At 41.5% G+C, this 22908-nt stretch overlaps 1 protein-coding gene across 1 annotated transcript in view; it reads left to right on the top strand.

Moving 5' to 3' along the window:
• The window catches only part of LOC144829331 (zinc finger protein 777-like), a 104774-nt gene that overhangs the window by 6194 nt on the left and 75672 nt on the right, over nucleotides 1-22908 (top strand). Inside the window, exons 2-3 of the mRNA XM_078688377.1 lie at nucleotides 7145-7307; nucleotides 12700-12826. Of these exons, the coding sequence (XP_078544503.1) occupies nucleotides 7245-7307; nucleotides 12700-12826 (190 nt within the window). The 5' untranslated portion in view covers nucleotides 7145-7244. The remainder of the gene's footprint in view (nucleotides 1-7144; nucleotides 7308-12699; nucleotides 12827-22908) is intronic.

Consider the following 22908-nt stretch of genomic DNA (forward strand, 5'->3'; position numbering starts at 1 on the left):
ATGCCAGGCCCTGGATGTGCACTTTACCGGATGTATAGTATCGTTAGGATAACAGCTGATGGGGTCTGATATGTAGTGCATTTTGGGTTTTGGGTGGATCCTGTCCGTTTCCACTGCAATGTGTGGTATATGAGAATGCGGTTGTGTCCAATAGTGTGCATGTTGGGCCTGTGCGCAGTAAAAATACAGCTGTAGGCCGGGGGCCGCAAAACCACCCTGGTGGTACGGTTTCGTGAGTGTCTTCCAACTTACTCTTGGCTGCTTCCCAGCCCATGTGAGACGTTGTAACGCTGTACGGAGTCTAGTAAAGAAGGCTTGTGTGAACCATATTGGGATATTCCAAAAGAGATATAAAAAACGGGGCAGTATGACCATTTTTTGAAGGGCAATCCTGTCTGCTAGCGATAGGGGCAGCTTGATCCATTTCTCAATTTGTTCGTCTAGTTTGGTCATGACCACACCATCATTTTCCCTGATCACTACCTCAGGGTCCCGATGTATCCAGACCCCTAGGTATTTCACTGGGTCAGCCGTGCATTGTAGAGGGTAATCTAAACTGGGCTGCGGGGTCTCAGCAGTGAAGGGTATCACCACGGATTTGTCCCAGTTAATACTAAGTCCCGAGTACTTCTCAAATTTAATGTATTCTCTGATCAGTGGATTCAAGTTCACATCCGGATATCTAGTGTACAATACCATGTCGTCTGCGTAGAGTGAGATACCTACGGGGCGAAGGCTGAATTGTAGTGCCGCCTCTGGGTGCCGTTGTCTAATCTTGCATGCTAGGGGCTCTAGAGTGAGCGCAAAGAGGATAGGGCACAGATGGCATCCCTGTTGTGTGCCTCGACTTATTTCAATAGGTTGTGATGTAATACCGTCGATACGCACTCTGGCTCTGGGATCAGTATATAATAGGGCTATCCATTTCATAAATGGGGGTGGAAATCCTATTTGTGTCAGGACCGTAAACCTAAATTCACACTCCACGGAATCAAACGCCTTTGCTGCGTCTAAAAGTGCAGCTGCAGCAGGTAGTTCCGGGTTAAGGCTATTATATAGGGCAAAGATAGTACGTAAGTTTTGTGTCGTGGATCTAGTGGGTATAAACCCCGCCTGATCTGGTAGGACCAGTGAGCCCAATAGTGGTTGTATCCTCGTCGCAATGATTTTAGCCAAAATCTTAGCGTCCATGTTTATGAGTGACAAAGGGCGATAGGACTCGCATTTCTGGGGATCCTTCCCCGGTTTAGGGAGAGCTATCAGCAGCGCCTCTCGCAGCGACTCTGGAAGAAGTCCGTCTTCGTACGCTTCTTCATACATCTGAGCCAGGTGCGGTATCAACAGATCTTTAAATTCTTTGTAAAATTCGCCCGGCAAACCATCTACTCCCGGGGCTTTATTATTCGGTAGCGAATTAATCGCCTCCCTGAATTCATCCTCCGGGATATGGTGGCTAAGGTATTCCTTATGTGTATCGGAGAGCCATGCCAGTCCGATATCATCTAAATACTCATGTATTGTCAACGGGGAATTTACAGTCTGTGTAGTATATATAATCTAGAGTAGTATTTCCGAAAATTATCCAGTATAGAGGGTGTGTCATATTCCAGTTTGCCCTGTGCATTCGCGATCTGCGTTATATGTGTCATAGCATGTGGAGGTTTTATCTTATTGGACAGGGCTTTGCCTGGTCTGCCCCCTTCACCGTATGTTCTGGCCGTGTGCCGTTTTGAGAGATATTTTATTTCTGAATCCGCAAACTCATGATATGTGTCAACTGTACTTCGTATATCTGCTAGGAGAGATGTATTCAATGTATCATTGTATTCTGCTTCTAGGGTCTTAATGTCTCGTTCTATCATGTCCAACTGTTGTTGGATGTCCTTAAGTATCCCCGCATGTTTGCTAATACAGTGGCCTCATATACTGACTTTAAAAGCCTCCCATAGGGATCTAGTGCTTTCAACTGACCCAACGTACTTTGGAAGAATTCCAGTATTGCTTGCCTCAGTTCACTGCAAAAGACTTGGTCTTTTAATGCAGAGGGTTGGAGTCACCATGTAAACTGCTTGGGGGTGTGATTGGGAATAGCCAACTCTAGTCGAACAGGGGAGTGGTCTGATAACGTTTTCGGTAAGTGTTCCACCCTCGTGACCCAGGTGCTAACCTCTCGTGTAGTCAGCCAATAGTCCAACCGCGACCATGTATTATGTGTCATTGAGGTACAAGTTCCCTCCCGTTGCCCAGGGTGTCTCTCTCGCCATACATCCACTAAGGACCAGTCCTTGATTCCCTCCAACAAGGAGTTAGCTGCTCGTCGGCCATATCTGTACCTGATGATCTATCCAGTGCGGGGTCCAAGCATGTGTTAAAATCTCCACCCCATACGAGGGCTGTGGGCTGGATGTTCCTGAGTGTAGACCAAATATCGTCAAAGAAAAGCGGGTCATCTACATTGGGACCATACACCGAAACAATCGTGAGATCCGTGCCCGCAAACGAGTCCCTTAGAATGGCATTTTTGCCCTGGGCATCAGTGCTTGCATGTGTAAGTGTAAACGGAGTAGTGCGCTTAACCAGCACCAGCACTCCCCGTGCATAATTAGAGTAAGAGGATGCTAACTGGTATTGTGCCCATCTGTATCCTATTTTGGTCTCTCTCTGCGGCGTGAGGTGTGTTTCTTGGAGACATGCTACATCATTTTTGTGTCTGTTGAGATAGGCTATTACTTTGCGTATTTTTTGTGGGTTTTGCAGCCCCCGGACATTCCAGGATAGAAGAGTCAATGTTCTAATGTTCCTTACTTCTGACGCCATTTATCTCGACAACAAAACCTGGTGAACACTTGTGTGAGCATGAGGTTCGCAAACGACAAACATAACCATGTACCATATAACCATCTGCAGCTGCCCGGTGGTTTTCTCAATATTCCCCCCCTACCCTCCCCCACCCACTCCATCAGTTCTGTAACAACGGAGACATTTTCCAGCAACCCCACCATATCCCCACTCCCTCCCCCCCCTACGGAATTCAACAAACCCCAAGGAAAAAAACCAAGTGTGGAGTGCACAAGTGGGCGGGAGGTGCCAAGCTCTGTCCCTTCGCTGACTAGAGCAAAGGGGGAGGCCGTGTTAAACATGGTTTTACACCGCAACAGGTACTGACTCCGTATTTTCCACTTAATAACATAGCATTTCTCAATGAAGCTTATGGAAACTAAACATGTCCATTACAACTTTTCAAAGTAACCCAGTCCCTTTATATAAAGACCGTCCCTTCATCAGGCACTTATGTGTGTGGCTCATCTGCAATTCAGCCTTCAAGTCTCATCTGCAGTGCGGTCTGTGGTTGATCCGCAGGCGGTTCGTCTCACTTCAAGTTGCTCAGAGGGCACAGCTCTACTGAGACTGTATGCAGGACTCAGGATGCTAAGGCGAGCTTGAGAGAGACTGTCACTCATTACTTATTACAAGGTATCCAACATTGGAGAGGTATGTCAATCCACATCCGACAATGTCTCTTGCTCTGCATGTCGATTCCTTGGTGATCTCCTGTATTCTCCTTTCGGCTTACGCTGCTGCAAATACTTCATGGCGTCTTTTGGTTCATTGAAGATTTTCGTGGCTCCGTCATCTGTGATCTTGAGTCTAGCTGGATACAGCATAGCGTAGGGGATTTGTAGGTCGCGAAGTTTCTGTTTTACCTGACCATATTTCTTGCACTGTTTGCGTAAAATCCGGATAGATCGCAATCTCCATACCTTCATGCGGCAATGTGCCCAGTTCTCTTGCCTTACGCAGTGCCGCATCCCTGTAGTTTAGTATTTTAGCTATGATGGGTCTCGGTCTGGTACCTATTGGAGGTTTGGAAGCAAGGGATCGGTGTGCTTTTTCAACCAGGAAAACGGCTGAGAAGGTGTCTCTGCCCATTAGCGTGATCAGAAGCTGCTCCACATATTTTTCCATAGGGCCTGTGTTTGTGGTCTCTGTAATGCCCATCAAGCGGATGTTACTTCTTCGGGATCTGGCTTCTAAGTCCTCAGCCTTCGCAGAAAGTGCAGCTAGTTGTTTATCTATCCCTGATTGTTTGTCCGTAAGCTGATAGTTGGTGTCTTCTACATCTAAGATCCTGCGTTCAGCCATGTCTATTCTTTCGGTGTGTCTGTCCAGTCTCTCAGACATGCGGTCCACTCTGTGTGTGAGAATGTCTATTTTGCCGTCGATGGTTGTCAATGCAGTCTGAATGGTTTGGAACATAGACTGAATATTGTCTGCCGCAATCCCACTTGACTTGGATGTCGTTGGTGGGCTAGCTTGATGCTCTTCTCCGTTCTGTTCCACCTGCTTCCTTGAGTGGTCGAAAGTGAGCTTCGGTTGGTTCTTGTCCGGTTTCCCCATTTCTCCGCCAAGGTTAACCAGATTTTTCCCGTTGCAGGTAGGAGGTCAAACTTCGTGGCCAAAAGAGTTGCGTGTGTGTTTGGCTAGGTAAGGCACTTCGCGGGGTGGGGGGGGAGGGTCCAGCGCGGTCTACTAGGTCACCCAACCTCCAGCCCGTCTCGATAGGCCTCAGGAGCCAACAGTTCTTATAGTTAGGATTTTTCTCTGATCTGGAGTTTAGCGTAGCATCAGCAGTCAGCTTTGCAAAAAAAATTTCGCTAGGACCTGCTTTGGTGGTGCCGTAATATATGTGTCGCTTCCCGCAATGTGAGGTCAGTGTTTTCCCATCCCCTGTTCGCTCCTCACCTGGGGGTTAGTGCGGCTCGCAGATGATCATTTGTTAGGTAACCTCCGTCGCGGTCTCTTGAGCAGAGGGAGAGGGTCCCGCCGCTACGCAGCAGGTGGTGTCCACACTGTCTTCTCCTCCACCTTTATATCGGCAGCAGTTCCAGTTGAGTCCCCCTACGCGCTGTGGTCCCAATCTTCTGCTGTCATCTACGCCCTTTTTCGTGGGGTCCAGGGGGCACCGCTCCCTCCGCCCATTACTTGCCAACCAATTGCACCAGGACACAGTATTTCAGGGCCTTGCGACTGTCCAGTGGCCTTATATCAGGGACTTATTGTGGGCTTAATAAAGAATTGCTGTAAGGCTGGGCTAATCTCCTTTTTGTTTTTTTTCTTTCAGTGTCCCCAGCCTCCAGGTAGTTGCCGCCCGAGTGGGGCCGGTCTCGCCAGCCCGCCCGCCAATTCCTGCCAGCAGGTCATCTATGGGGTGGGGACAGTGCACTCTCCTCACTCACGTACCAGGTAGGCTCCCTCAGCGCGGGCCGTCCGGCGCAGCCGCGTCGACAGCTCGGAGTACCACCTTCCCCCTTCTCCGGCAGGCCGGCCAGCCGCGACCGAGCGTACGTGCTGTGCGTCACGGCCAGAGCTGCATTGTGGGCCGATGCGCACTCGGGCCCAACGTTCCTCAGGCCTCAGCGGCGAAAGTGTTATCTCCGGCGCAACCTCACGTTCTATTGCTCCCAGATTTGCAGCGGAGGCCGGGTGTTTTTGGTGGGTCAGCACCGTGTCGCGTGTGTAGGATTTGGGTGAATATGCTGGTGTCCCGGAGGAGCTCGCTCAAGGCGCCGCCATTCCGTTGCTCGGCTAGTCCCGCCCCCTGGAATGAAAGTTTTTTATTGTGCATAATGGGACTCTATAGAAAATGTGTGCGTCTAATACTAGTAGAGTTTATGCATTTCATAGCGTTGATATATGACTAAAACTTCTTTTTGGCTTTCAGTTTGTACATGTCAAACATAATAACCCATTGTGATTCCGTATCATTTTCTTAGCCCTCCAGACTAATTGTTTATATACCTTTTTTAGCTAGGTGATTATCTTCACAGCCCCTGCCTCTTCCAATCAAATGCTCCCAGCTACAGGTATTAACTTAAATCTTTGTGCCCTCTCTAGCCATTGGTACCCAAGAGCTTACCAGGGATGGATTTAATGCTAGGACAATCTATCATCCATAAACCTACCACCAGCTACCAAATGGAGATGAAACTGGAAATACTGATAGACTGATGCCTCTGGATGATGGACTCATCAACCCATTAATGATACTCACATCAAATCATTGAAACCTAAGATGATTTTGGGAAAGTCTTGAGAGGTGAAAAGCCAGATCACATCCAGCTAATTTATAGCTCACATTAACTTTGTCAGCTACTTGTACATTACATTTTGTACAAACTACATTATCTTTGTTTTCATTACTCCATGAGAATACTTGTGCTTTTATGCTCTCTACCCTGTGTGCTGATTCCCCTTTCACATTCCCCCCCTCCTCGATCTCTGTATTGCTCTCCAACCCCCAGCTCTGCTGTTGTTTTCCCCATCAATCCCTGTCTTGCTCTATTTTATACACCTCTTCTCCTGCCCTCCCCGGCTCCTCCAACTATCCACAGGCTCTCTCTTTCCACTACCGATTATTTGCAGTGTTGACTTGCACTCCTCCTCCCCCTCTTCTTTTACTCCTCCTCAACCTGTTACTTATTTATTTTAAATTCATTTTTCTCAAATTTTTTTGAGAGCTCAGCAGCTGCAATTTGCTACTGACCCGTACCTTCCCTAAAAATGCTTTCACACACTTTTTTAAAAAAAACGGTATTGTCCCAAGATGTGTGTCTGCCATCTTGGAATGCTAAATGTAAAAAATAATGTCCATCAGGATGCCTGCACATGAATGCATACATGTTCATATATCACCCATCTGAGGCGACGGTAGCATTGTTGTTGTTTTTTTGCACAATGTTGTTTAGCATTGATAAAAAGAATATTTGTTTTGCATTTTACTGATGCTGAACAGCATTGGGAAAAGCAGTGACAAAAATAAAAAGCAATATCTATTGGTATTTTCAATGCTTGTTGAATATTCAGTTCACAGAATATGTAGGCTGTTAGGACATCTCCTTTTAAGGAGTTTCAATAAACCTATCTGTTAGCATAAAACTGTAAGTTTAACTGCCCTTCTCTTATCTATTGTGTTCATGGGAATGTGCTCCGCTATATCTAAATGTTTAAGTCACTAAGTATCATCACCTCATTGTACAAATTATGAACCAAATCATTTAGCCTTATAAAGAATAATGCTTGTTGTCTTCCCGGGTTGGTTACAACTAACTGCATTTACATACTGCTGATTTCTACTCTCACACAGGGGCCTGCATTGCAACTCCTCTTCAGTTTGTTGATTCGGCCGTAGGTACAAATCTACAATTTCACCTTTGTCATCACAGTTTCATTGGCCTTATACGTTTATGGAAGCGAACATCGATAAAAGAAAAAAGAAAACGACCATGTTTGAGCAGCATTCTGAACAGGTGCGACAACTTTATTTACACCTGGGTTGTTTATATATAGATTGATAAGATCTTGTAGACATTGGTTAATTTATGGAGAAGCATAGAGCGATATCATACTCCCCTCCATTACACCTTTCAGTGTGTTACAAAGGCATATATGGCTGTATGATGAAAATACAAAGTCATTCCTAATGTAGTTTATTGTGATGCTGCATCCATAAAGGTGATAATATATGCAAAAGCAATGCACGTGATTAGCACAGGAAGAAATTTCGTAGAGGAATGACACATAAGTTACATTAATTGATATATCAGCTCCAGACTTTGGTCCTCAAAACTCAAAAAGTTAATGATTTCAAATGTTTTTTGATTTTAGAAGGGTTTGTGGAGTAGATGAGTGCTATGTTTTTGCTTAGTAAATTTCTTAATAAAGCACCATAAATCTATTTTATAGAAAAAAATAGTTACTGAGAAAATAAAATATAAGCGTCAGCAGTGTGGTCCTTGACTTCGCACTAGTGTGTCGTAATGAATATCATAAGTGTTCCTACGCTCAATTTTCAGTGGCCCCACTGCCTAGAAACCACAATTAATGAGCAACCAACTAAAATGTTTTGAAAAGGAACATCAATTGAATCCCAAAAATATCTTCATGCTCTGCTACAAGCCCAGAATTTAAACAACTACAAGTAAATGTTCAGAAATATATCCAATATGTATAATCTTAACAGGATTCATTTTTCAGGAGTCTTGCGAATGTGTTCAGAATCCAACTTTTATTTGTGTTCAAGATAAACAACTTTTTCCTGTCAGCCCAGCCAATGCGTTTCGTCCCTTAGAACTTCATCAGGGTTGTGTTTTCCATAGAATTTTTGAAAGGTGTGAAGTAGAGCTTCAACTTCAATTTCTTCCACTGCACTCAATTCTTTTTCTTTTCCTCACTTCCTCCCGGGTGGTTTAGTACCTCCTGATTCATCTTGCTCCTTCGTGTCCTGGAGCCAAATACCATGGGATAAGCGCATACCTGTGGCGCTCAGGGACACGAAGGAGCAAGAGGAATTAGGGGGCACAATTCTTTTGTTTATTGAAAAAATTGTTTTACTTATTATATACATGGAGAAAATATTTTTGAAAAACTGATCTTGCTTATGCCTTTTTGTATTTCCCTTCTGCCCAGTTTTGATTTAAGAAGGGACATAGAATGAGTAGACCATTGTACATATATCCTGCCCATTTTTGGTCTGCTTCTAGAACTAACCCATTATTCTCTTGGTGTTCCTTTTATTAGTTTTTGGAATTCAGGCATTCCATTCTAGTCTATTCAAAGTGACTTATAAAGTGCATAGCTGCCCCAAAAGGCCTCCCGGCGCTGAGATAGCACACCTGCAAGACCTAACAAGTCGTGCAGATGTTAGAATAGATGGGTATTTACAAGTTTCCTGAAGTAGATTTCTGGGTGCATTAGTCTTAGTTTGGCAGGGAGGCCATACCACAACTTAGCAGTTAAATAGGCAAGGAATGACCGCCACACCTGACTCTCTTGACCTTAGGGATGGTCAACCGAGAGGAGCTCTCGGAGCGAAGAGATCTCCTTGGCACGTATGGGCAGATTCAATTTCATATCAGGAGGGGACCTTTTTACTGCATTGCTTGGTGGGCCATGCAAAGGTTCTTAAAATGGATCCTTTTTTGTATTGGGAGCCAATGTAGCACAGCAATGGCTGGGGGTGCTGAATGGTGTTTGGGGATCTTGAAGAGTGATTGTGCTACAGCAGTTTGAATGGTCCGTAGGCGTTTAGGACGTATTGAGGGCTTCCCAGGAACAGAACGTTGCCGTAATCAAGCAGGGACTTGATCAGTCCCTGTATGACTACCCTTTTAGATGAAGGAGTGAGCCACTGCATGATTTTTCTTAGTGTGCGCAATTGACCGAAGCAAGTTGCGGACAGTTTTTTGGCTTGCGTTTCCTTAGTGAGTTTGCTATACATCCAAAATCCAAAGCTTTTTGCTGCTGTGGAGGGTACTAGCTGCTCTCCAAAGTATTGGGGCCAGAACGGTTCTTTCCAACTGGATGTATTGTTTCCTACAACCAGCACATCCATCTTCCCACCATTGAGCTTGAGGATGCCGTCTGACATTCATTCAGTTACTTCCTTAAGGTAGGCATTTAGGTCACTGGATACCTGCTGAGAATCAGAGGTAAGTTCAAGGATCAGCTGAGTATCGTCAGTGTAAGAGATAAGTTCTAAGTCGTGTGCTTGCACTATTCTTGCCAGCGGAAGGACATCGACATTAAAAGGAGTTGGGCTTCAAGAGGAGACCTGTGGGACTCCACATTTAATGGGATAGGTAGCTAAGAGAAATGGTTCATCACAAACCTGAAAGCTTCTATTGTTCAGGAAAGCCTTGAGCCATTTAAGAATGAAACCTGTGATGCCAGCGTTTTCCAGTCTTTGGACCAGAGTACCATGGGAGGCAGTGTCGAAAGCAGCACTGATATCAAGCAGAGCCACCTCGATCCAGGATGACCCAAAGCTCTTCAGTAGCCACTAATAATGCGGTCTCAGTTATGTTTCCTGGCAAAAATCCTGGTTGAGTACGATGAAGGATAGAGCCCAGAAAATTAGAGAGATGCATATTAACGTGCTTCTCTAAAATTTTACTGACGATTGGAAGCAAAGAGATTGGACCGTAAATTATCGACTATGAAGGAGTCTGCATGTGGCTTCTTCAGCAGAGGTTTGATTATGGCATGCTTCCATGCAGGGAGAACCGTGCTAAGTGGAATGGAACTGTTAAGAATCTTCATAAGAGTTGGTAGAATAATGTTGCCAGCTTTTAGTAGGACATCAGGAGGAGCTTGATCTAATAGAGAGCCAGATTTTATGGTAGTTAAGATAGTTCCAATGTCTTCTATATTTAGAGACGGAAGGAATGAGAGTTAAGGTGTCATTATTGGTTATTCGAGGGGAATCGGGCCCAGTGATGAGCTTCTTGGGGGAGAGTCTAGGAAATTCTTTACTTTATTTATAAAAGCAGTGGCAAACATGTTGCATCGTTCGATGGAAGGGCTGCTATACGAGAGGATGATGTCATTAGGGTATTGACTATGTTGTATAGCTCCCTAGAAGAGTTGCTGGCATTTTCAATTTTGATGCTGAAATAGGAGACTCTGGCCTGTCTTATTGGCTGCTGGTATTTTTTTTAAATAGCTTGTCTATAGATTATTTTGTTGCCTGGGTCATATCCTTTCCTTCAAATTCTTTTCATTTTCTTTGACTCTTTCTTAAATTGCACCAGCTCTGGAGTATACCATGGAGCACAACTGCTGCGCTGCATTGAAGTCAGATTTGTGAGGGATAGAAGAGGCAAATGACTTTGCTAGCCATTTCTCAAATTTTATGTACATTTCAGTTGTGTAATCCTCTGTGATCGGAGTGAATTCCTTTAGGGCACTGTGGCACTTGCTCATATTGAGTATTTGCATGACCTTCTAATCTTGACCAGAAGGGTTTTTTTTCAGGCTTATTGTGGGAAGGCAAAACCAAAAGGGGATCATGAAGCGATCTGACCATAGGACGGGAAGTGCGTTTTCTGTGTTTAGCTGGGTAATGTTAGAAAAAATTGTGTCCAGTAAATGGCCCTGACTATGTGTTGCAGATCTCGTAATTAGTTTTAGTTGTAGTACCGCGAGATCTTGTGCTAGTCTAGTTGCCATGATGTCTTTGTTGTCCTCAAAATACAGATTGAGGTCACCTAACAGGGTGAAGTTCTCCTCACTTAGAATGCATTATGCTGCAATTTCGCGCAGAGCTAGTGTAAATTGTGTTGCTGACCCCAGTGGGCTAGGGGTGATAAATGAGAATCTCTGAGAATGTGAAATTTGGTGATAATTCACGGGAGAATAGGAGGCATTCACTATCTCTAATATCAAGTGGCGTGCCAGTGCATTTGCACTTATTTTTTAAGATAATGGCTACTCCACTATCTCTCTTGTCTTTCCTATCAAGCCTAGTTATAGAGTACCCCTGGGGGAGAGACATAACAATGTCAGGGGCCGAGCTTTCGTTTAGCCAAGTTTTGGTGAGAAACAAGGCGCCTGGGGATTTATCTTCAAGGAGGAACATTGTTCCTGGGTTAAGCATTCCATGCCACCACTATAACCTTCCATGAGGTAGGTGGCCTCATTGTTGTGAAGACACCTAAAGGTCACACTATGTATAGTCCTTCACAAGCAAAGAGTGTGTTCCTTAGACAAGGCTCCTGTTCTGACTAGACAGCATTATGTGGACCAGAGGTCTCATGCCATTGACTCATCGGTTTATGCAGAGGAAAGCAATACTATTTTGTACGCAGTGGTCCTCGCAGAAAAAATACTTGATGGACATGAGCTATTTAAGTTACAAGGACATATCCTAATCCAGCACTAAGCCTCAAATGCATGCTCCTGATTTTAACTGTGATAGCTTCCCCAGAGAAGAAAGACGCTGTTGGAGATATTTCAATACAGCCAGATATCCATCATCCATCTCTGCTCTAGCGATGGAGCCTGTAGGATTCCCAAAAATGTACCACGGACATGCAAATAACATATTAGATAGAATCTCTTTTATTCTTGTCACGCAGTTGTTAAAAATCATATTCGTTATCCATTTTTAAATGTTTTTCTTTCATTTGCTGATATGGAAAGTTGTATAGAACTTGAACTCGCAAAGTTTCGTAAACAGTCCTTACATTATCATTATTTTTGCTTTTGTTTCATTTGCACTAATTGGCATCAAAATAATTCCATGAAAAGATAACTGCGAAACAAAATGATGGTTACGAGTATGAATTATTTTCCTTCTATTTTAGCAAAATATGATTTTTTATTTTGCTAAAGAACTGTAATGCTCACGTTGAAATCAAATTTGGAATTTAAATGAACACTCCTACTTGCTGGTTTAATCTAATATTTAGAAAATTGTGTGTTTAACGGTTCAACTGTCTTCCCCTGCCCTGAATGGAATTAAACCCATTCACAAATGCTGCAGCCACTAATGGACATTTGGTTTGTCTCTTTCGTTGGATAACCGACACATTTAAATCTATATGACTCTTTCCAATTAACTAATTGTTTGTTGTTTAGCTGCAGTTGCCTCCTTTAACACGTAGCAAAGCTGCATTGGCATGTCATGGGAAGTCCGAATTAATCTGCATATCAAAAAGGGCTGTAGCTGATCAATTAACATCTTCTGTCATATACAAATCGTCTAGTACCCAACCTTCTGTCTCTTTCTATGGGCGCTTCATTCTTTGTTTCACTAAGCTATGGGAAGTCAGGGATGATATGCTACTCCCCCTGTGCTAGTAGGAAGTGACTCGGCCATGAGAGTACTGGTATTGAGGATGTTCATACCCATTGTTTCAGATCGCCGTGACTTTCAAGGACGTCGCCATTTATTTCTCCGAAGACACTTGGCATCTATTAGAAGAATGGCAGAAGGAGCTGTATAGCATTGCAATGAAGGAAATTCATGGAGCTCTGCTTGCTTTGGGTAAATTTCAGTTTCTTGCACTAATTTGAGTTGGCTCTCACACAAGTACAACATACATACACCTTCTTTTCTATAATATGTCAACTAATGAGCGAATGACACATCATCCATTGTTACCCCAGACATTTTTAATTAACAGCAGAGCTCCTGGTCACCAAGCTCGCCGTCTGGAATGAATGCTCTTTTCGTTTTTATTTGACAAAACAAATGCCATGATTTCTCTAGGTATAGTCCTGTCCTTTGCAACATACTTATAGCATTCTTTTATCCATAACAAATGTGATGGTTAATTGCTTTTATACTTTATTTGCTGTTATTGTATGGCATTTTGCCTTTTGTTTTGTATTCATGTGGAAAGGTGCATTGCTCAGTGAGGCAAATGTTCTCACCACCATGCAAAACTAGCTCCTAGTTAGACTAACACATTTTCTCTATGACAGACCGCTTCGTCCACCCCTTTGTAGCGCAGAACCGTGGCAGAAGGCCACCTAGGAAGATGTATGCTTAGAGTTAGAAGTACCAGCACAACACTTGGCTCAAGAAACCACACACTAAAGCTCCCGGATCAATTAAGTACATTCAAAAAGTATTAGTAAATAAGCCCAAAAATTGGAATAGTCACTTCAAAGTTATGGCATTTTAAAGCAACGATTCCATTCCACCAAGCTTCTCCATTCTGCATAGGCAGTCAATGAAAGTTTCAGCACAGTACTCATAAGTGTAAGTGTAAGAGTTGTAAGAATCTTGCTATTTCCTCTTTCACCTCAATATTGTACAGTAAGTACTCATCGAAGCACCAGGTTGTGGGCTTGTCAGGGAGCAAGTGTGTTTTTTATGTTATGTCTGATCAGACAACGCAATTAACAGGTGAACTGACCTATTTTAATGTTTGTTAATGTCCCTCTTAGTCTGACTCCCACCAAAAAGCTTACGAATGCCTCTGTGCTACCATGGCCCAGTGCTCTGCCCCACAAGGCAGAGCACTAGTACTTCTGTAGCCCAGTCTTCTGCCCCTTTTATCTAGGTGACCTCAGTTACCACCCCATCAAATACATGGTTACACAAACTCACCTCCTCCACCCTCTTTGCACCTGCCAAGGACAATATTGTCCAGGAAGAAATCTGGAGCGCATTATATGACAATGTTTGACCAGGAGGAGCATGTACTGTAAAAGGCAAATATCTGCTCCAGTCCTCGTCTGGACATTTAAGACCACTGGTCTCTTTACTGGGGGATTCAAACCCTTTACGTTAAGACTCACTATCATAACCATAGACATTAGCCTCAGCAAGCCTTCTGTTTCTGCCCTCCTAGTGCTGGTCCCCAGTATCACCTTACAAACTAGGGCCACCTCTCTACCCTTACTTCGTACACCACCCTGAATTAAAAAAAGCAGAACAACCAGTATATTCTAGAATAGTGGGCCAGAGCTCACAGTGGTCTTCTTGTTTCAGGTTTTCTAGCCTCAAGGCCACTTCATCTCCCACCCGAATCTAATAGTCAACCATCGCCCTCCCTGGGTGCCCAATTCACTCACTGTTCAGTATGTTCACCCAGGGCGTTCATGGAGGGATCCCTCGCCACTCTTTCCCCTATCTTAGGCGTCATCTTCTCCACTTCTCTATGGGCTGTCTGTTTTGCCTTCTCAGTCTCACTAGGGGGTGGGAGACATACCTTTAGATTCTTCCTCACTGTGTGCAAATTAAAGCGCAGGTCGGCACTGTCCACCTCCCTGGGAGCTCTGCTACCCTGCATATTGTCCTTCGGGAGAATTAGAATCCGTTGAGTCTCTTGGGCCTGTTTTGGGTAATTTCACTAAAAAATCAGACTAATGGGATAACCCCATTACCTTGAAATGTTGGCCTTTCGAAAGTGGTCTGCGATCTATTTCATGTGTCGCCTGCGCAGGAGTGTAGCCCCCACCAAGTCACTGTAGAAAGTCAGTTTTTGTCCCTGGTAGATGATGTGATATGAAGTGCATACGCAGGCCATTATCTCTTCTTTTATGTCAAAATAATGGACGCATGTTAAGGTATGTGAGAGTGCTTCTACTCTGACAACTGGGATATGCGTATGAGCAGGTCACTAAAGCATATCCAGATATGGTGGTGTAATTTCTGAACGTAAGCCTAGATATCGGTTCCTTCTCCTCCTAAAGGAAGACCTCGAATCCTGATGCCCTGAGAAGATCTGTTTTTAAGGTGAATCTGCCTGAAAGCTAGATTTGCAGATTGATTTTTTAGAGCTTAGATTCACATGGCGGACCTCGTTTGACCTCTCAACCATGGTATGTTCAAGATTGTGGACTGTGGAACCGAGGTCCTTTATATCCTGCTGCATGTCGTTTAGAAATTGTCCTTTTAGATTATATGACTCCTGAGAATGAGTGGGTAATTTATCTATCAAAAATTAAGCTGTAGTCTGAACGGTTAACAACTACATAAACCTAGAGAACCATGAAACCAATCTCACTTGTGCCTTTCCACACTTACTAAAAAAGTCTGTTGCTACACTTTAAAGTACCTGGAAGAGCTTTATTCCAGGTTACCATAATAAATTAATTGAGAGCAGACCCTGATGGAGCGAGATAGAAAACAAAATTTTGTTTAAACTCGCAAAGTCACATTTCCATAACATGAATAAAATTATTAATGATTTGTGATATGTTGTGCTAATACAACCTAGATTAAACTTTACACGTGGGGGGACTAACATGTGTGCTCATAAACGTGCATAAATGTTGCATCTTTTTGTTCGTGCAAAATAATAAAATAATTTATTGTTTTCGTTTTTGTCATTACTAACTGCTGCATATTTAAAATAAGCATGTGCTTGTTTTGCTTTTCCTTGTCTGTGTGATGTCATTTCTACTATTCTAGGTGCATATGGGTCTCATAGAAAAACGGAGACTGGTAAATATAAACGCTGCTTTATTTGTTTGCAATGGCTAGGTAACATTTTGATTAATCGGGTGGGTTAATTATTTAGTAAACCATGGGGTGGATACAGAATATACTTTATTTCTTACATTAATACTTTTCTTGTGTTTGTTTTATACTAGAAATCATAAGTTGCCTGCTTTTGAGGCCTAGCTATTTGAGCCGCAAAATAAAAGCTGATCTGTAATTCTGCAGAAAGTCACGAGACGCCCATTCTGAATTAAAACGTTTATTGAAGATGCATTCACAAAGCAAAAACTGATGAGCTGACATCATTCTGTCGGACATGGCCAAGGTCGAAAGTGAACTTTTTGTCAGTCCTTAACTTGGCATCCGCGGAAGTTGCACTGTAAGACTATGGAAGCTGCGAGGATGACTTAAAACAAAGTTGCAATCGCAGGAAGCCTCTGGCTTCACGTGGAAGAGACAATGGTCTTTGTAAGACATGATTTTGTGGAACTTTTTAAGAATCGGGTGACATGTCACTTGTCACTCTCAGCCAATGAGACGTCGAGTATTTCTGAAAACTTTCCTTTGCTAGTTTAGTTAGCGTAGAAAGGTATAAAAAGTCATGCCCTTAGGGTTGGGCTGGCTGCTGCTTTCTGACTTTCCGATGAGGGTGATGTGCTGCTGGACTTTGCGTGGAGCACGTAAGAATCCTCAAAGATCTTTACTTTAATTTCTGTCTATTTAGCTCAGTTAGGGAAATAGGTTTTAGAAATGCTAAACTTTATATAATTCTTTGAAGTTAATTCAATTGCTTAAATTGTATTTTTCTTATTTCTTACCATCATGCTTGCTTTATTGCAAATAAATTTCATTTATAAGACTTACAACATATATACCATAATTTAGAAAATAAAATCTTACTTTTGACAAACAAGCTGGTCTTGGTTATTTAGAAGTATAGGTTACCTTTAGCTAGATCACGTCGCCTATGGTGGTCGTTTAAATGGTTGGGTTTTATTCTAATGACAATATTCTTTCTGCAAATGTATAAATATGTATATAGTGTGTAGATAATGTGTATATAGATTTATTCTGACCACCTGATTCAGTAGGCCCAAAATATATCAGGTTCATAAATGGGTCCATGTTTAGTTTAGAATTTTGTTTATAGGTTATGAAATTGGGTAGCGTAGTTTATGATATATTTTCTATAGCCCGCTGGATCAATTATCTGGTAGCAGAGGATGGTTGCTAAGGAGTAACCAAGGTAACATGTTGGTTGCTAAGGATTGCGTCATGGTATGCAAATAGGATTAATGTTTTAACACTCGTTAAGTTCGTTTTTCGTGCCTATCTGTAAGCTATACCGGTATAGATTGTGTGGCGAGAAATTAGTCACGCAAGCCATCTGTTCGTTTGTAGTGATATCGCCGAGTATCACAAGAGGTATCGCCGTGTACCATAGTGTTGTCGCCGAGCAGCACAGTTTTAGGGCTAGGTCTGATTCTTGTATAGTGAGGATTTTCTAAGAAATCAAAGCAGCATGAGAATAGGGACAAAGCGCCTTCCATAAAACTCACTGTGATGAGAGTATTAGTTATATCCAAGCTTGAGTGAAGGGTAAAATTTAACGTCGGTGCATGATTATCTATAAACAGGTTAGAGTCCTGTACGGGTACATGTTTCATATCTATAAACAGGTGAGAGCCCTGTACGGATAACGTCGTTATTTTGCTAACGGTGCATGATTTCTATAAACAGGTGAGAGTCCTGTACGGATTTCGTGTGTGTTTGAATTTAGGGAATTTTCCGTGTAAAAGTGCGAGTTTGAATTGTATTTTATGTTCAAGTGGAACTCTTAGAACTTTCACTTCGCGGTGGGTTCAGAGCAAAGCGAGTTCATAATTATACGTGTTAGAAGGGTGGGGTAAGGTTACTCTACTGACAATTGAATATTATCCTTAGTGTGAATAGCGCCGTCTATTCCGAAGTGTGGATACTTGAATGTATGTAAACTATCCTAATTAGTGAAACGAACAGATGTTGTCTTTATAAGTCATTGTTAAGAATTAATTTACACTGAAAAGTGTTCTTAAAATGGCGCTGTGAAAAGATTTTGTGAAGGAGGGGTAAGCGCCAGGAGTGAGAAGCGAGAAACCGCAGCTGCTGTGTACGTCACAGAGCCGCGCTGGGATTGGGTGACCTACGTCACAAGCTGTATTCTGATTGGCTCCTGAGTCTCTGACGGCCTGTGAGCTGATTGGTCCTTAGGAAAATCTCCAAATTTATTGGTCGAGCTGAAAAGTGACTCAGCTCAACTGCCATTGGCTTGTTGGTGTGTTTCGCGCACGGATTGGTTGTTTTGCGGAACATCCCGGAAATATTTTACGAACGATTTTGTGAATTAAATTTAACTTTTAAAAATGAGTTATCATTTTAAACATGTTGAGAAAAAGACAACATTATTTCAGAAATTTAAGAATTTATTTTCACCTGACAAGAAAATCGAAACGCGAGGTGGTAAACTACTTCATAAGTATAAAACACCTGCAGCGTACATGGAAGGTGAATACGGATATCATACTGTCTTATGGTTCGACAGTTGGAAACGTTATACTAAAAACGATGGTGTTTTGGCTTGGCCTGATGATGGTTCATTTAATGTAAGAGTTTTAAGAAACTTACGAGAGAAAATGAATGCTCTTATTCCAAAACCGAGACCAACTCAATTTGAAGCTTTAGTTGAGTGGGAAGATGAGATGTATCAGTTACAAAGAGAAGCTAGTGGAATTAAAAGACCTTCTAAAAATCCATCATGGAAAAGAGAAACTCATGAAGATAGATTACGAATGTGGAGACAGGGAAACATGAGTGAAGGATTGTATTTAATTCATGAAATGGTAATGGGTTCTCCTACAGGAAAATCTATGGAAAGTGAATCTGAGGATGCAATTATGGAAGAAATATATACAACTTCTAGAAATAAACAGCCTAATCAGCCTTTGAGACCTCCTAGATCATGGTCTACTCCGGTGGTTTCTACTGAAACTTCACCGAGTGCACCTCCAATTAATGAAGCTCCTAAACTTTATCCAAATAATTGTGAAATCACTGAAACTCCTAGAAGATCAGAATTTGAGAATGCTCGAAATGAGGGTAGACATTTTTCAATGACTCCAAGAGCAAGGGAACCTCCAAAAGAATATACAAGAGAAACAAGAAATGTTGAGGATGATGATTATAATGAATACTTAAGGTCTAAAGAAGAATTAATTAAAAGAATGACAAAAGGCATGGAAGCTGTTACAGTTCCAGTAACAATAGGTCCTGTTCAGCCTGTATTTGATCAAAGAAACACAAACAAAACTGGATTAACTATTCCTTTAAATACAGAAATTCAAAAGCCTGCTGAAAAATTTTATTCAGATTTGACAGAATTAAACACTTCTAGATCGAGAATGCCTGATTTAACCTTTAATGAGGATTTATCTCCAAAAACACCAATGGGTGCTATGTCAGATGTAGGGAGTCCTGAAGTCAGGGTAACTACACCAAAGCTTGATGTGGCCAAATTAAAAGCAAATATAGAAGAATTAATAATTGGAACAATTGGCCCAGATAGTTTAAATTACTATCGGGATGATGAACTACTATTCATTTGCAAAAGTATTCAGTGGAAAACGAAAAATAAATATGATCAATTAGAGGACCTAGCTGCAGAACTTGAAATCGATGTGAGTAAACAAAAGAATTTTGCAAAACATTATAGATTAGATTTCTCAGAAAGCGACATTGAGAGTTTGAACTCAATGGGAAGAATAGTTCACATTAAAGATTTGATTGTCTATATCAAAAAGCTAGGAGAATTGAACAAATGGAGAGTTAAATGGACCAAAAGAAAGGAAGATGAAAGATTAGAAAGAATGTCAAAACAATTTCCAATGAGAGAAGTTGCAGGTGGAGGATATGTTCATGTCCCATGGTCGAGACAGGACATTCTGTTATTCACAAATGACTTTCCGAAATTAAGAGAGAAACCTGTTGAGTGGTACAGGCAAGTCGATAGATTTATCAAAGTGTCAAAAGTTCTGTGGATTGATTTGGATGGATTTTTTGACATTGTTGTTCCATCTGATCTTTGGACAGAATGTAAAATATCTATTAGTTGGCCAAAAACAGAACCTGAGCGAATTAAAGAAACAGGTGCCCCAAATCCACTTGTAATGGATTTTTACGAGAAAGTAATTGTTTGGATGAAAAACAAAATTCCACCCAAAGAAGTTGATTGGGTTAAAATAGAAAGAACAGAGCAGGAAACAAAAGAATCAGTTCATTCTTTTTATGAAAGACTACTGTTAATCTTTAAACAATACAGTGGTTATGAAAAATTAGACGAGAAAGACATGAGTCATTTTATCTATAGATTTGTTTATGGACTAAAGCCTGAAATTGGAGAAATGATCAGAACTAGTATTGTCGGATGGCAAGCACTATCTATTGATGATATTCTGAGAAAAGCAAAATATTGTAGCGATGAATTAGAAGTAAAACAGAAGAAGCTGAAGGAGAAAGCCATGTGGGCACAGGTAAAGGTGGCTGAGCAACAGATTGCCAGCATGGGAAATAAGAACACTAATTTTGTTCAAACTGGAAATACGAACCAGATACAAGGAAAGTTTAAAGGTAATAATTTCCAAAAGAAATTTAGCCCAAAGATAGAAGAGCTGAAACAAAGATTACCTTGTTTTAATTGTGGCGAAATTGGACATTGGAGGGACGAGTGTCCTCATCCTCCTAGAAACTTAAAGAATCCCTTATTGAATCCACAGATGCAGAATGGTGTTAACGTGCAGCAACAGCTACAGATGCAACAGGGGTTAAATGAATTTAATATTCAGCGACAATTACAACAACAGCAACAACAACAGGTGAATAATCGACAGGACCAGTTGCCACAACCACCTTTTCCGAATTGTGGGGGAGTTCAAAAATATAATCCAAACGTGGGATTTCAGGGATGTGAACAGGTAATAAAACCACAAAAACAGCAAAAACAGCAAAGGGTTCAAATGCAAAATGCTTCACAACAGTTTTTATTAACAGAAAGCCAAGACAGTGATTCTGATGATTATTGCTGACGGTGCCCGAGAGAGGAGGAAGAGTGTGTTGTTGGAGCCACTCTTGAGGTTGACCAGTCCGGTCCTTATGTAAATGGGAAAGTTAATGATGTAGACATCACTTTTCTAGTGGACACTGGTGCTACCCGTTCTACTGTTAGATCAGTGGAAATTGAAAACCTACCTCTCTCTGGGGATACCATCCAAGTTGTCGGAGTAAGTAATCAGCAAATTAAAACAGACTTAACTGATCCAGTACCAGTAGAAATTGGAAATTACAGAGACAAACACAGATTTGTGGTTTGTAATAGTAGTCCAGTAAATCTATTAGGTAGAGACATACTATGTAAAATGAATTGCAGAATATATTGTTCTCCTGAAGGAGTTGAATTACAAACAATGGAGGAAGATGGTTTGTACAGAATGACAATGATGATGATGGAAGCAGAAGAAACAAAATTGTTTCCTGCATTTGAAGAAAAAGATTTACCTGAAGAGCTAAAAGAAACAGTGAAATCTGAAATATGGGATTTTACTGGGAATGAGATGGGTCTGATGAAAAACGTAGATCCTGTAAAAATTGCATTGAAACAGGGAATAGAATTTCCAAACACTCCACAGTATAAAATGAAAACAGAGACAATTGAAGGTATTACACCTGTAATTGAAAAATTAATCAAGCAAGGTGTATTGGAAGAAATGAAGAGTAGCTCTTGTAATTCACCGATTATGGGAGTTAAAAAGGCTAACGGAACATTTAGGATCGTACAAGATTTGAGAAAGGTTAATCAAATTGTTATTCCATGTTGTCCTGTGGTTCCAAATCCAGCAGTAATTCTATTTCAGATTCCATATGATGCTGAATGGTACACAGTCATTGACCTTTGCAATGCATTCTTTACTGTTCCTCTACACCCAGACAGTTATGAAATCTTTGCTTTCAGATTCCAAGGTAAGACCCTTGGATGGACAAGAATCCCTCAGGGCTATACAGAAAGTCCTTCAATCTTTAACGAACTGTTAAAAAGATCATTAGAAGATTTAGACTTACCAGGTAGGTCTACGTTGGTGCAGTATATTGATGATTTGTTAATAGCTGCAAAGACAAGAGAAAATTGTGTAACAGACACAATAATTCTGTTAAATCGCCTTGCAGAAGAAGGACATAAAGTGTCCCCAGCAAAATTACAGTTTTGCAAACAGGAAGTGAAATATCTTGGTCACAGAATTGCAAAGGGAAAAAGACAAGTAACAATAGAGAGAATAAAAATGATTCAAGCAATGTTACCGCCAAGAACACAAAGACAGGTCAGAATGTTCCTGGGAATGGTAGGTTACTGTCGACAATGGATAAGTGGATTTTCAGTAATTGCGAAACCACTACAAAGACTGACCAAATCAGATGTAAAAGATCCAATTATTCTCAATGATGTTGAGATGGAATCTTTTGAAAACTTGAAAAAGAGCTTATGCAAAGCTCCTGCTTTGGGTATGCCAAATTATGAGAAAGATTTTGAACTGTATTGCAGTGAGAGAGAAGGATGTGCATTATCTGTGTTAATTCAGAGACATGGAAACCTAAAGAAACCTATTGCATATTTCTCTGCAGTTCTTGATCCAATTGCAAAAGCATTACCAGGTTGTTTAAAAGCAGTTGCAGCTACTAGTATCAGCCTTGAACAAAGTGAAGGAATCATTATGGGATTTCCTGTGAAAGTTTTTGTGCCTCATTCAGTTGAAATATTACTGACAAGAGGTAAGACTCAACATTTAACAAGTAGCAGATTGACAAAGTATGAGAAAATCATACTAGGAGCAGATAATGTTTCGATTTCAAGATGTTTGAATCTGAATCCTTCTACATTACTGCCTGATTCAGAAATCGTTAATGACATTGAGACAGAACATGAATGTTTAGATGTCATGGAATTCTGCACTAAACCAAGAAAAGACATCAAAGACAGACCTTTGCCTGAATCGGATTTTGTCTACTTTGTAGATGGCTCATGCTTAAGATCCGAAGGTGGTGTCTTGAAAGCTTCATACTCAGTTTGTACAGTCGAAAACATTAAAGAA

This window comes from Lissotriton helveticus, chromosome 4_1 (assembly GCF_964261635.1).
Source record: "Lissotriton helveticus chromosome 4_1, aLisHel1.1, whole genome shotgun sequence".
Lineage (NCBI taxonomy): Eukaryota > Metazoa > Chordata > Amphibia > Caudata > Salamandridae > Lissotriton > Lissotriton helveticus.